At 38.1% G+C, this 13,240-nt stretch overlaps 2 protein-coding genes across 6 annotated transcripts in view; both read left to right on the forward strand.

Moving 5' to 3' along the window:
• The window catches only part of gabra1 (gamma-aminobutyric acid type A receptor subunit alpha1), a 43,559-nt gene that overhangs the window by 9,870 nt on the left and 20,449 nt on the right, over positions 1 to 13,240 (forward strand). For all 5 annotated transcript variants that reach the window (XM_063485617.1, XM_063485620.1, XM_063485616.2 and 2 more), the window contains exons 5-7: positions 7,472 to 7,692; positions 9,786 to 9,868; positions 12,768 to 12,911. In XM_063485617.1, coding sequence (XP_063341687.1) covers positions 7,472 to 7,692; positions 9,786 to 9,868; positions 12,768 to 12,911 — 448 coding nt within the window. The remainder of the gene's footprint in view (positions 1 to 7,471; positions 7,693 to 9,785; positions 9,869 to 12,767; positions 12,912 to 13,240) is intronic.
• LOC134635927 (uncharacterized) lies at positions 135 to 6,629 on the forward strand. Its single transcript, XM_063485614.1, has 11 exons — positions 135 to 318; positions 1,268 to 1,365; positions 1,526 to 1,660; positions 1,892 to 2,040; positions 2,140 to 2,276; positions 2,374 to 2,467; positions 2,603 to 2,726; positions 2,845 to 3,062; positions 3,143 to 3,326; positions 3,564 to 3,688; positions 3,858 to 6,629. Exons 2-11 carry the CDS (start codon positions 1,272 to 1,274, stop codon positions 4,191 to 4,193), a joined length of 1,596 nt encoding a protein of 531 aa, XP_063341684.1. The 5' UTR covers positions 135 to 318; positions 1,268 to 1,271; the 3' UTR covers positions 4,194 to 6,629.

The following is a 13,240-nucleotide window of genomic DNA, read 5'->3' on the forward strand; positions in this document are numbered from 1 at the left end:
ACTGTACACAGCAAAAACTGGAGTGTTAAAATTTCAGGGTTAAACATGTTAGAGTTGATTTCCACTCTCAAAGTGTCATTTTAACACATTCTGATTCAAATAGTGTTCAGTGTTGGAGTTATTAAACAGTGTTATTCAAGTCCAAGCAAATGAACTCTGAAGAGAGTTATTTATCTTGGTAGGCCCCTGGGCTTCTGCCCAGGTAAACCCGTGGATCAATTAATAGTTTGCTCTGCCGGCCGATTTTCCATGTGCTTCTGCTGGTTACACCGTGGTGGATGCCTGCCGTGTTGCTGCTTGGAGTATTTTACACAAACGGTAAGTAATTCAAACTTATATAAAATATTTTTTATATTCACGGTATTCTATCGGTGCAGTGAGGTTTTCTTGATGTTTCTTGGTGTTCGGTTGCTGAAAACGAGCTTTAATAGAGGAGGAGATGTGTCGAAAATTCTATTTAGCCTTCAATGCTAATGTTAATGTTGCAGTCTTTTTACTCGTGAGTGACGGTAGACACTGCACGTGGAAGCGCCGCGCCACGTTCAGCTTTTCCCCTGTTCACACAGACACGTCTTTCTCCACGCCAGTTCATGAGCGTTTTTGCTCCTCTGTTTATTCAGAGCAATTTTTTCACAATTGATAAGTAAATAACATCCCAAAATAATTGAAGAGAGCTTGTTTTAGTCACTCCTGCTTTTACTTTGACATCGTTCATCGTTGACTTGTCTCTAATCTGTCTCTCTCTCTGTCTCACTCTCTTCTCCCTTTGAGACACCCGCCCCAAACATAGTCAGTTAGGCTGTCCCCTCCTTTGCGATGTGTTTATTTTCATCTCTATTGTCTCTTTTCATACACGAATCTGATCGCATTTGTCAATCGCAGTATTTTATTTTGGAGAATAGCTTTTATCTTCAAAATTGCCTGGATTGTCTTGTGTGTCTTGGTGTAACTTCCTGCGGAACATGCGTGGCCCACGCAAAAAATAGACCAGATACCGAAACAATCGCTTCGTAGCACTCCGTGTCTGGTGTAAACTACACCATAGATTAACATGTATTTTGTATTGTGTTGTGTATCAATTGGACTCCTGCATGGACAGACACAGGTTTATTTGATAACATTAAATGTTATTGCAGTGAAATTCAAACGCATGGTCAGTACTAATTACCATGTACGGTATATGTCAGTGTTTTAATCATTTTTGCTTGAATTGCTCTAAATGTCAAATACTTACTAGTATGCCATTTTTGTTATTATTTTGTCTCAGTAAAATGCTGGTCCAGGTTCGATACTGCCAACAGCAGAAGTATGTGAAGTTGGAAGAGGTTGATGGGCGGTTTGAGTTTATGCAGTTTCATGAAAAAGGTTTGTTTATATCTTACCTAATTTTAGTTGGGGGGACAGAATTTTTTGTAGGGCGTTTCGCCAAGTCTCTTGAATCATACAGTGGTGTATCACTTTAGTGAATGTGAGGCAAGAACAGTTTACTTAAAAGGTGCACTCAGATATATCTTATCTTTTCCAGTCATCGAGAGATTTTGCCTGCCACCTGATGCAAAAGTAGTGTACAAAGATGGAACAGGGACAGAAGTTGATGAAGTGATTTTCAGTGACCTTATCAGCCAAGGCACTGTGGTCCTAACAGTTTTCCCAAGTGACGGTGAGAAATTTAAAGGGGCAAGCTCAACACCAGACATGGGGAAGGGCTGTGTGGCTGCTGGTTGTTCCAAATAATCAGGAGCACACAATTTGACCAATCAGCTGTTTGAACATTGAGATCAGTTAATTTAAATGAGTCAGGTCTGCAGTGTGATGTTGCTTTGCTAGTTAAAAATCTGCAGCCAGATTTTTTTTCTACACCTTACAGAATAATGTTGTTTTTTCCTTTTAGAATTTTCTGATTGCTCCTTGTCTTCTGCATCTGATTGTTCTGACTCAAGCTTCAGCTCAAATGCAAGTACATCAACTATACTTCTAGATGAGGGTCCCAGGAAGAAAACAAGAGTTGAGGGTACTGTTGATGCAGCATCTGCTAAAAAGGTTGTGACAAAACTCAGTTCCCATAGTTTTTTTTCTACTTCATTATTCTTAATATGTAGAAAAGCTATTCCTCACTTTTTGCATCTTTTTTTTCTCAAGTTAATTGAAGGTGTACTTGGAACCAATTCAGGTGGTGAAGAGGTTCTCCAGGAATATCACACAACACAAACTCTAACAGATGCTACCAGAAGAAAAATGGTCAATATAATAGTGGCTCACATGATTGATTGCCATGGGTATGTGTGTTCTATTTGTGCATTTTATTTTATTTTTTTAAATACAAGTTACTATTTTGCCATTACTTAAGCATGCTAATTTAAAATCGTTTTTCAGGCACCTCCCCACCAAAGCTGTTAGAGAACAGTACGCGCTAGGGGTAGTGACATTGTTCCCATCCCTGAAAGACCCATACTCCAAGAAAGGCTATGTATAGTCACTATTATTGCACTTTGTTTACATAATTTTCATGCTGTGCATCATTGGGATTTGTGTGCGTTGACATTTAAGTTCTGAAATTTCTCAGATTGACAACACATTATTTTTGAATGTATTTACATTTTAGGAACACTTCTATGATGCTGCAAGCAGCACTGGATACATTTCTTGGCGTTTGAAAACGATACAGAGAAAGACTAGAAGAGGATCTGCACCACCAAGTAGCTCCACTGGCTTTGCTCAAGAAGGAGGTAAGAAATTAAGTGTCCACAAACTAGATAATGTTCTCATTTACATTATATACTATTTTGTTTTCATTTACCTATCTGCTCAGCACCTATGCTTTTATGTTTGTGTGTTTTTCTTCAGGGGGCCCAAATTCCCAAAGGCCCATTAATGTCGACATGCAGCTTGATGGAGATGCTTGCCAGGAGGCCATCTCTTTGCTGAACCATACATCTGACACTTCCTTGATTTTCCAGAAGATGAGAGAGACCTTTCAGCATCGTCAGAAGCTCATCAATGATCCTGACAAAAGTCTTGATATCCTGTCTATCTTCCCAAGATTTTTGGATACAAAAGGATTGGTGAGAATATTCAGTGGAATTTTTAATATCACTTTAAATTTCAAGATGAATGTGGCAGTAGTAGATTTTCTTTCTTAAAGGTGAATCAAGACTTCACTCTCCTGTTTGATGATGAGATATCTACCAGGCTGCTTCAGAAATGGGATCCAATCTTTAGGTATCAAATCATCAAAGAGGCCAAGCAGCTCACCTCAACAGTAGAGTTGCGTCAATTGGTGCAGTCAGCAGAGAGTCCACCAGGAAGTGATCTTGATGAGGCAGCAAGTGAGTTTGTTAAATATGATTTGCTATAAGCAGTTAAAGTTCAATAGCATCAGGATTCTATTAATAAATACCAATTCATTCACCTGTTAGCTTTGCTTCATCAGTTTTCTTTAGCTGTTAGTTTAATGTTTATGACAGCACATTTCAACTTTCTTAGGAAGTGCTTTTCTAGTTCTCCTTAAAAATTGCATTTGAAAGATTTGCTGTCAATTGATTCTTGTGACTCTTTGGCCGCAGCCTTTGACCAAGACATGGCCTCCCTGTTGTTACTGTTACATCTCCTTCCGCCACCTCCAGGAGGACCAAAGTATCAAAAAATCAGCGCCTCTGATGCTGTTGAGAGACTTGTAGTCTTTCATAAGGTAATTTAATATTTATAGTTTTTATCATAAGTTGTCATGTCACTGGTTAAGAGGTGAATGAAACAAATTACAGTTGAGCTTACAAAGGAGGTTTACATACTCATTTCTGTGATGCTATTATCTCTGACTTGCTCCTGTCTAATGCTCAGTATCTTTGTCTCAACTCCAGTCTTGCTGCAGTTTGGAAGAGCATCTCCAGAATCAGCAGAGTCAGCAGCCATACCTCCTGGCTGTTGGGCGCCAGAAGAGGAAGGTCGACAGCTTCTATGTTGCCATAGACAAGCGTCTCATCCCCTGCCAGGCCAGCCGCTCCCTTGGGGCATTTGATGAGCTTTTTAAAGCTCATTTTGTGTTCAATGTGTCTTATGATGCTGCACTTGTGAATTTCTACACATTTCTGCAGACAACAGTATACAATATTGATATGGGGAAAATGAAGGAGTCCCCAAGAGTTCGTGACCTGAGAGCCAAAATCCTTAACCAGGAAATTCTTCTCACAACCTAAGTAAAAATCATTAAAATGCTGACATGTTTTTTGTGTAAGAGAGCTTATCCCAGCAGTCAGCAGCTGATTTCACATTTAAGAGGTGAACATGGTTATTATCCTGGACCTAAGTTTAAGTTATTTTGTTGGCAGCCAGGCTGCAGGCTTCAGTTCCAAACTTATGCAGGCTTTAGGAAGCACCTCAGTAGTTTTCACAGCAATGTTGACCAAAATGATCGAACTTCAGCCATTGCTTGTTTTTCTAATGACACAGTTTCACCTGCTTTGGAGGACCAGTTTAATTCCTCAAATCTTCCTCACAGTTCTCCCAGTGTTCTTCCAGAGTCTAGTTCTTCCAGTGTTCCAGTGAGCATTGATTCAGTACTTACAAGGGATTCATCCAAAGAAATGTGTGCATCCATTGTGGCCAAACTGCAGGGTAGTGGCCTTTCTAACAGTTTAGTATCCTCACTTGTAGGCGATTTGGAGGAATTAACAAGTGAGCTTCGCTCAGAAGCAAAGCAGGCCATTCTTTCTGCGTTACCCACAAAGGACTCCAGCATATCTTTAATAAATGAATGTTTTGAAAATTTTGAAAACCCTTTCACCAATCTGAACACAGAATGGAAACGAAATAAATACTTCAATCTAAAATGGGGAGTTGTAGAACCTAGAGAAATAACACTTGGAGTGTGGTATGACATCAGGCGAAATCAGAAGTCTGGTACTTATGATCAAGTACCTGTGAAGGATACTTTTATATATGTACCTATTTTGGAGTCTTTGAAGTTCATGTTTAGAAATCCAGAGATTTGTGTTTTCCTGCAGAGAGAGTGTAGCTCAGAGCCTGATGCTTATCATGACTTTTGTGATGGAAGTTACTTTAAAACTCACCCTTTGTTTTCAGCCAAAAGGCATGCATTACAAATTCAGCTATACTATGATGATTTTGAAACAGCCAATCCTCTTGGCTCTAAACGTGGAATTCACAAAATTGGCTGTATTTATTTTGTTATAAGAAACTTGCCCCCAAAATTTAATTCCATTTTGATGAACATTCATTTAGTGTCACTTTTCCACACACCAGATCTGCAAAAGTATGGTTTTGATGTTATACTGGAACCACTGATAAATGATGTCAAAAAACTGGAAAGCCAAGGGCTAAGTCTTCCATTTTCTGATGAGCAGGTATATGGCACAATATCACAGATCACTGGAGATAACCTAGGGATGCACTCAATTCTTGGTTTTAATGAGTCGTTCAGTAGCCATCATTTCTGTCGCCTTTGTTTGATTGAGAAGAATGATTGTCAAATGGTGTACAGTGAGGATGATCCTAAAATTATTCTTCGTGGGAAAGATTTGTTTGACATACATTGCCAGTCTCTTCGGGAAAATCCTAAATTGAAGTCACTGTATGGGTTGAAGAGAAATTCTGCACTCAATTCATTGCAGTATTACCATATTTGCAATAACTACTCATTTGATATAATGCATGACCTTCTTGAAGGTGTGGCTCAGTATGAGGTCAAATTGCTTTTTGAGTATCTTACGCAACACTTCATATCAGAACAGAACTTGCTTTCTAGGATTTATGGTTTTGACTATGGATTTTTAGAAAGAAAAAACCGGCCCACTAAAATCATATTGGACAGTGCTGGCAATAGCATTGGTTTGAACTCTATCCAGACATTCTGTCTTGTGAAAAACATCCCACTTTTGTTTGGTGACATTATTCCTGCAGGGAACAGACACTGGAATTTGTTATTGTTGTTACTTCAAATAATGAACATTGTTTTTTCACCTTGTCTCACTCTGGGAATGACTATATATTTGAAGAATTTGATTATTGACCACCACAAACTATTTAAGCACACGTATCCACACAGAAACTTGATTCCTAAGCATCATTTTATGATTCATTACCCATCCTCTATTCGAAAAATTGGCCCTTTACTGTATATGTGGAGTATGAGGTTTGAAGCTAAGCACAAGTTGTTCAAAGATTATTTCAAAAATTTCAAAAACCTCACCAAATCGCTTGCTAAACGGCATCAGATGGCCATTGCTTATCACTGGGAAACCTTTTCTCTTAAACAGAAGGAGTTTGGGCCAATTAAATCATTTTCTTTAAGAGATGAAAGTGTGGTCAATAGTGAAATGCTATTGTCAAAAGATGTTTTCTCAACAAGTTGGGTTAAAATTGATGGTGTAGAGTACAAAGCTGGACTCGTTGTTTGCAGTACAATGGAGGAAGACATGCCAGTCTTTTGTCAAATAATTGATACACTTATGGTTGAAAATGACATTTTTTTGTTGACACACAAACTCTTTACTGAAAACTTTGATGAACATCACCATGCATTCAAAGTAGTACAAACTGAAGAACGGTGTGTCATAAAAATAACTGAACTCAAATGTCACAGACCATTTGATATTCAAAACTCATACAGTGCTGCAGATGAAAGTTTGTACATTATATCTTCATTTATTATGTTTTAATTCACTTTCTGGGAAAAAGAAGCATGATAATAAATGTTTTTGGACAATGTACAGTTTTCTTGAAATTATTCTCATAATTGTAATTGTTGTCGTTAAAAAGTTATGTTAATCTATTACATAAATAGTTCTTTTAGGGATTAAAACTACCTTAATAAAAGAGTAAAGAGTTAAAGTAGTGTTATTTTTCAATCTGTGTAGTGTTAATTTAACCCAGTTTGGTGAGTTAAAATGAACTCAGACATGGTGTTAATAATAATTTGCTCAGTGTTAATTTAACCCAGTTTTAAGAGTTAAAGAAGGAACTCTGACAAAGTGTTAAATAATTAACTATTTTGAAAATGTTAATTCAACTCTGTAGAGTGTGGAGCTATATAAACCCTGAAAAAATGTTAAAATCAACTCTGTGGGAGTTGATTCAACACTACAGTTTTTGCTGTGTACAAAGGAGGCGTTCTTTAAAAAAAGAATACACTTACCAGCCAGGAAACCTTCTACTTCCATCCACTAGATTCTTTATGTTCGGCAAAACCGTTAATGTAAAAAGACAGTTACCAGCAGGGAAACTAGGCCAACCATAAGAAAGTCAAAGTGACATGAGGCAAAAAGAAGAAAAAAAAGAGAGAAGAAAAGTGAGAACATGGCAACAGGGGAAAAATGAGGTTAGATTACTCAGCATCTTCCTCAAGCCAGCTGAAGGTAAAAGTACAAAGAAAACTGCTACAAGGTGGTGGAGCACGACTTTTTGTTGACTTGTGTTTTTTTTGTTTTTTTGTCTGTGCCTCACCTGCTTCTTGTAGGAGTACACAATTGATGTGTTCTTCAGACAAAGCTGGAAGGATGAAAGATTAAAGTTCAAAGGCCCCATGGCTGTGCTACGTCTCAACAACCTGATGGCCAGCAAGATCTGGACCCCCGATACTTTCTTCCACAATGGCAAAAAGTCAGTGGCGCACAACATGACCATGCCAAACAAGCTTCTGCGAATTACAGAGGAAGGCACACTACTTTATACCATGAGGTAGGCCAATGTATTCTACTGCACTGGTGCAATAAAGATTTTAAAAGGAACTAGATAATGTTTTGAGATTGACTGAAAAGCGAGACTGGTATTATTTCATTACATGCATCATTTGATGAGGAATCGGGGCTAAAGGAACAGTAGATCTTAGTGGTCTAAACTGAAAAAGAAGAATTCAGTTATGGAATACTGATGTGGAGAAATTGTGAGGAATGATGTAAAATTACTTAGCCTAGAGTTTTGCTTCTAGTTCTGAACTCCCTGTTCTAGTTGTGTCAGTCCTTCCCAAGACCATGTATTTATAAATCAAAAAAAAAAGTCTGACATAGTTTGATGAGGACAGTAAAAGTCCATGTCAGTCCCTACAGCTGCAAGCCACACTGATGTATCCCCTAGTACTAATAACTGGACCTCAAAGTAACTATGTGTATCTTTTTGAGGGTCAAAAAGAGACAAATTTGTTCCCAAGCAGTAAAAAAGGTACTGGAGAGCTCTCACTAAAGGCACAGTGCTCTGTTTTTTTTCCCACATTCTGAAGACGTGTGTTATAAGCACATTGTAATTCGTAAGTAAGACTAGGAAGGCGTTTCCAAGTGTATGAATAAATGATAATAAAAATGCACAGTGTAAAATAATGAATGCCCCCTTATTTTGCAGTTTTTTTTAGAAGGTCCATTTCTGTACTTTTTACATTACGGCATAAAATTGTCACCAGAGGTTTAAGACTGAGCTCTATAAAATGCAAACCACAAATAATTACCCCCTGTCAAGGACACAACAGCAACACATCAAATGGCACTGCCCCAGTGACAAGGCAGCATAAACCAGTAATAAGGTTTTGTATTTTCTGTGTCCAGCTAGAAAACGTTTATAGCACACAAATCAGACACAACAGCTCGTAATTTATTAAATCTTTTGTTTCTCAAGACACATTTGGTGTATTAATAAGTAAAAATTTATATTTGATTGATTCATAATAAATTTTAAATGCCATAGTCATAATAATGAATGATAATATCATCCAGGGTTGTCTTTGTTCATGTATTTTTAATGGATTTGGTGGTCATCATTGGATTTTGTCAGGCTTTAGCTAAACTTGCAAATGCAATACTTGCTATAGGTCAGGTCTTGGTGTTTGGCATTAGAATGTGTTAAAAGGTATAAAATACTGGGAAAAAAAAGCTTCATGTTACAAGTCACTGTGTTCATGAAAGGGCTGTCGACAGTGTTATCTGAGTTAATGTTTTATGTGCACTGCTTCTACCCCATTTAATATAAGGAATATACTTTTTTGGCTCCTTCACACAAATATGATTTACCATACAACTATATTTTTATTTTTATGTTCTGTTACATTGATGAAGTGTTTCAATGCTTGCATTTTAATGTCTGTATTACGGTAAGGCACCATAAATTTCCAGCACAGATGTTAATGTCATTGTAACTGCAATAGCATTCGTCAGGAAAATACATTTTTATTTATTTATTTATTTTTTAACCATATTATGATTTATTGCTTTGGAGATGCCGCATGAACCATCGAGTTGATAAGGTGTGACACCTCGGTATCCTTCCACAGAGTTGGTTAAAAAAACCCATTTATGACAGTGCAAACCTCGATGCACAAAACAGACTGATGCTAATGTGAGATGTCTAAAGCAAGGATCATAAAGCATTTGTTTCAACATGTTTACTAGCAGGGGGAGGGGTGATAGGCGGAGCCCATATTGCTGTCACAGATGAGTGAGATGAGGGATAGATGGGAGATTAGTGTGTCACGGGTGGCCTGACATGCTGTTTTTCACCAGGCTGTCAGGAAATAGAAACTCACAGCTCAGGGAACTGGAGCACTTCTGTTGGTTTGGGGAAAAGTAGTACAGCTTCGTTCAACAGGCGCTGGTTCCAACAGACTGGAAAGAAGAATAGTATACCGCATGTTTCTTGTGCCTAACTGTAATGAATTGTCATTCTGCCTTAATTCTACTGTCATCACACTTTCATTATTTTTCTGCTGGCTTTGCCACATGCTCTGTTTTCCTCTATACGCTGTTTTTTTCTAATTCACTGCCCATGTCTTTGTGAACATTTTCTAGGCTTACAGTAAGAGCAGAATGTCCTATGCATCTAGAGGACTTCCCTATGGATGCTCATGCTTGTCCATTGAAGTTTGGCAGCTGTAAGTAGCCTCTGTTGTCACTTATAATCTTATACAAGCTAGGTTTCAAAAAGCATGCAAGACTGTGTAATCCTGTGGAAATTAAAACAAAATGCAATGATTTGCAAATCCATTAAAGCCCTATTTCCTTCAGATTACAAAACTAGAAAACATTAAATGTTTGAACTGAGACCGTATGCTATTTGATGGAAAAATATTAGTTCACTTTAAAGTTTGATGGAAGCAACATGTGTTATAAACGTTGGGATAGGTCAAAAATAAATGGTACTAAAAAGAAATAACTGAAAGAACATTTTGAAATTATTTGGGTTAACTGAGAACAGATCAGTAACAGTGACTGGGTATGTAAAAAAAAAAGCATGTTGTAGAGGCAGAAGTTCTCAGAGCTAAAGACAGGCAGAGATTGACCATCTCCAAAAAAAACTGTCTACAAATTGTGGAACAATTTCATGGATACCCCAGCATCTACAGTACATAATATCACAAGATTTATAAAATCTGGAGAAATCTCTGTGCGCAAGGGGCAAGTCCAAAAATAAATCTAGGATGCCTGCGATCTTTGGGTCAGGAACATTTATAGAAATTGCAGTCTATTAATACAAATAAAGGCCTTACATATTTCACCAAGACCATGCTAAACTGCATAGTACATACAGGCATTGAATTCTGACCATTGATAGGTAAAGTAAATAACAATCATTATCTCCTGATTATATTACCTGTCAGTGAGTGTGATGTGTTAGTGAGCAAGTGAACATTTTGTCCTCAAAGTTGACATGTTAGGAGCAGGAAAAATGGGCAAGCATAAGAATTTTGGTGAGTTTGACAAGGGCCACGTTTTGACGCCTAAACAAATCGGTCAGAGGATTTTCAAAACTGCAGCTGTTTTTGGGTGTTCACGGTCTTCAATGGTCAGTATCTATCAAAAGTGGTCTAACGAAGGAACAGTGGTTAACCAAAGACAGGGTAATGAATGGCCAAGGCTCATTGATGTTTTGGGGGAGCGAAATCTAGCACGTGTGGACCGATTCAACAGATAAGGTACTGTAGCTCAAAATGCAGAAAAAGTTAATGCTGGTTGTAATAGAAGGGTGTCAGAACACACCGTGCATCACAGTTTGTTACATATGGGGCTTCAAAGCTGCAGACTAGTACATAATATCACAAGATTTATCAAATCTGAAGAGATCCCTGTCCACCACTGAAAACACCAACAATGAAGAAGAACAGAGGAAAAGGGTAGCTGGTTTCATGAATCATGTTTTCTTTTATGTCATGTGGATGTGTGGACTTGGTGCATGTGTGTTGCCTACCTGGGGAACACCTGGCACCAGGATGGACTATGGAATGCAACGTTTTGCCTGGAAACCTTAGGTCCCGCCATCCATGCGGACGTTACTTTGACACGCAACTACCTAAGAATTGCTGCAGACCATCTAGGTCCTTTCATGGAAAGGTCATTCCCTGATCACTGTGGCTTCTTTCAGGAGGATTTTTTACCCTAACACAAAGCAAGCATGTTTCAGGAATAGTTTGATGAGCACAACAATTGGTTTGAGGTGTTCACTTGACCTCCAAATTCCCCAGATCTCAATCCAATCAAGCATCTGTGAGATGTGCTGAACAAACAAGTCTGATCCACGGAGTCCTCACCTCGCTACTGCTAACATCTTGGAGACCAAAAGTTACTTGGTCTCCTCAGGTCTTAGATGCTTATGGACTATTTTTAAAAGATGATTGGATGCTACACAGTGGTAAATATAGTAAACATGTCCCTGTCCCAACTTTTTCGAGATAAATTGTTGTCATGAAATTCAAAATTACCTTTTTTTCCTTAAAATCGTACATATGATGACGGCATTGTATTGTGAATAATGATTTTCAAATTATTTGATTTTGCAAATCACTGCATTTTGTTATTATTAACATTTTTTTACAGCATCCCAAATATTTTTGAAATTGAGTTTGTTGCTTATCCTGCTAGACATGCGAAGTGTAGACCTATGTTTATTGGAGTACTCTAGATAGTATTGTCAGAGTACCTTGCCAACTGTTCACTGGTGACAGCTACCTGTACCCTATATTACATTTGAAAAAACAAAACAAGAAGAAAAGAGACACAAATAAAGAATATCAAGAAAAAAATTATGAATGTGGCAAAACTAAGCCAATAGAGAAGTGAATGTAACACCGTCTCTGTGCCACTTTTCAGACAGCTGCACAGCGTGACTGAGAGGACCAAGCCTTAACTGCTTTTAAATTGAACTCACTCCCTAAATATTTTAGTGATGAGCTCTCTTCCTTATGCTGCAGTCTGCAGTTGAGCCATCCTTTTCTCTGCAGTGGTGGAGCCACACTGCAGCTTTGACAGGTTGGGTGGCCGGAGGGAAGAATAGACTGACTTGTCTGGTTTAAGGTCATGTTGTCCTGATGGGAGGTTGTTTGCTTGTTTTCTTATAAATTGAGAGATGACATGATGTGTCATGACATAATGTGACACAACATCAACTCACATTATAACACATGTGAGAAGATATAAAATATATATAGGCAATAGACAAAAAAATAATATAATAAAGATAATTGGAAAAAATGTTTTATAAGGTCTGTGGAAACTCACTGGATAAAAAAGGGAGATAATGTGCTTGGATAGCAAATAAGCCATGATAGACAGCACTGAGGTGCTAAGATGAGAGAATAGCAGACAAGAAGACAGGATGATACAAAATGAGATGAGGTAGGACATGAAGAATTAAGAGCAAGACATCACTTCAGATTTATCTTTTTTTCCACCTGGTATCCCTGGCAGCTCCAAAAATATAATGTTCAAGGCAGCAAGGGACGGCAGACACCAGGAGCACAATAATTCATAACTTCTTACTCTTTTGTTTCTTGTCAGATGCCTACACTAGAGCTGAGGTGGTGTATGTGTGGACTAGAGGGGCTGCCCAGTCTGTAGTGGTGGCAGAGGATGGATCCAGATTAAACCAGTATGATCTGATGGGGCAGAGTGTGGATTCTGGTGTGGTCCAGTCCAGCACAGGTAGGTGTCATTTTGGTTGTAGGTCTGCTCTTCATTAATTGGTCTGTTGTAAAATAAATGAATGTCTTTTAAGGGATTTTTTCTTCAGTTACTAGACATTTTAATATTCACATGGCATTTATTTGCTGGGAAAGATCAATACATAAAGAGCCATGTAGACCCTTTTGTTATCCTCTTGAGGTCTTCTTGTTAATTATTTCTTAATGCTCAAAGGATGGTGTAGACAGTCTGAATTTACAAATTTTGAGAACTGCATCAATGCATTGGCATCTGTAGTGGCATCACTTTGAGCCTCACAAATGACAGACTATGTCCCACATACTTATTTC

This window comes from Pelmatolapia mariae, linkage group LG10_11, assembly GCF_036321145.2.
Source record: "Pelmatolapia mariae isolate MD_Pm_ZW linkage group LG10_11, Pm_UMD_F_2, whole genome shotgun sequence".
Classification (NCBI taxonomy): Eukaryota; Metazoa; Chordata; class Actinopteri; order Cichliformes; family Cichlidae; genus Pelmatolapia; species Pelmatolapia mariae.

Bases quoted from the DNA above. Each gene is read 5' to 3' on its own strand.
- LOC134635927 (XM_063485614.1), top strand. From the start codon at position 1,272: ATGCTGGTCCAGGTTCGATACTGCCAACAGCAGAAGTATGTGAAGTTG. The intron at 2,468-2,602 runs GTATAGTCACTA...TTTACATTTTAG, and splicing joins CATACTCCAAGAAAGGCTAT to GAACACTTCTATGATGCTGC. The intron at 3,327-3,563 runs GTGAGTTTGTTA...CTTTGGCCGCAG, and splicing joins TGATCTTGATGAGGCAGCAA to CCTTTGACCAAGACATGGCC.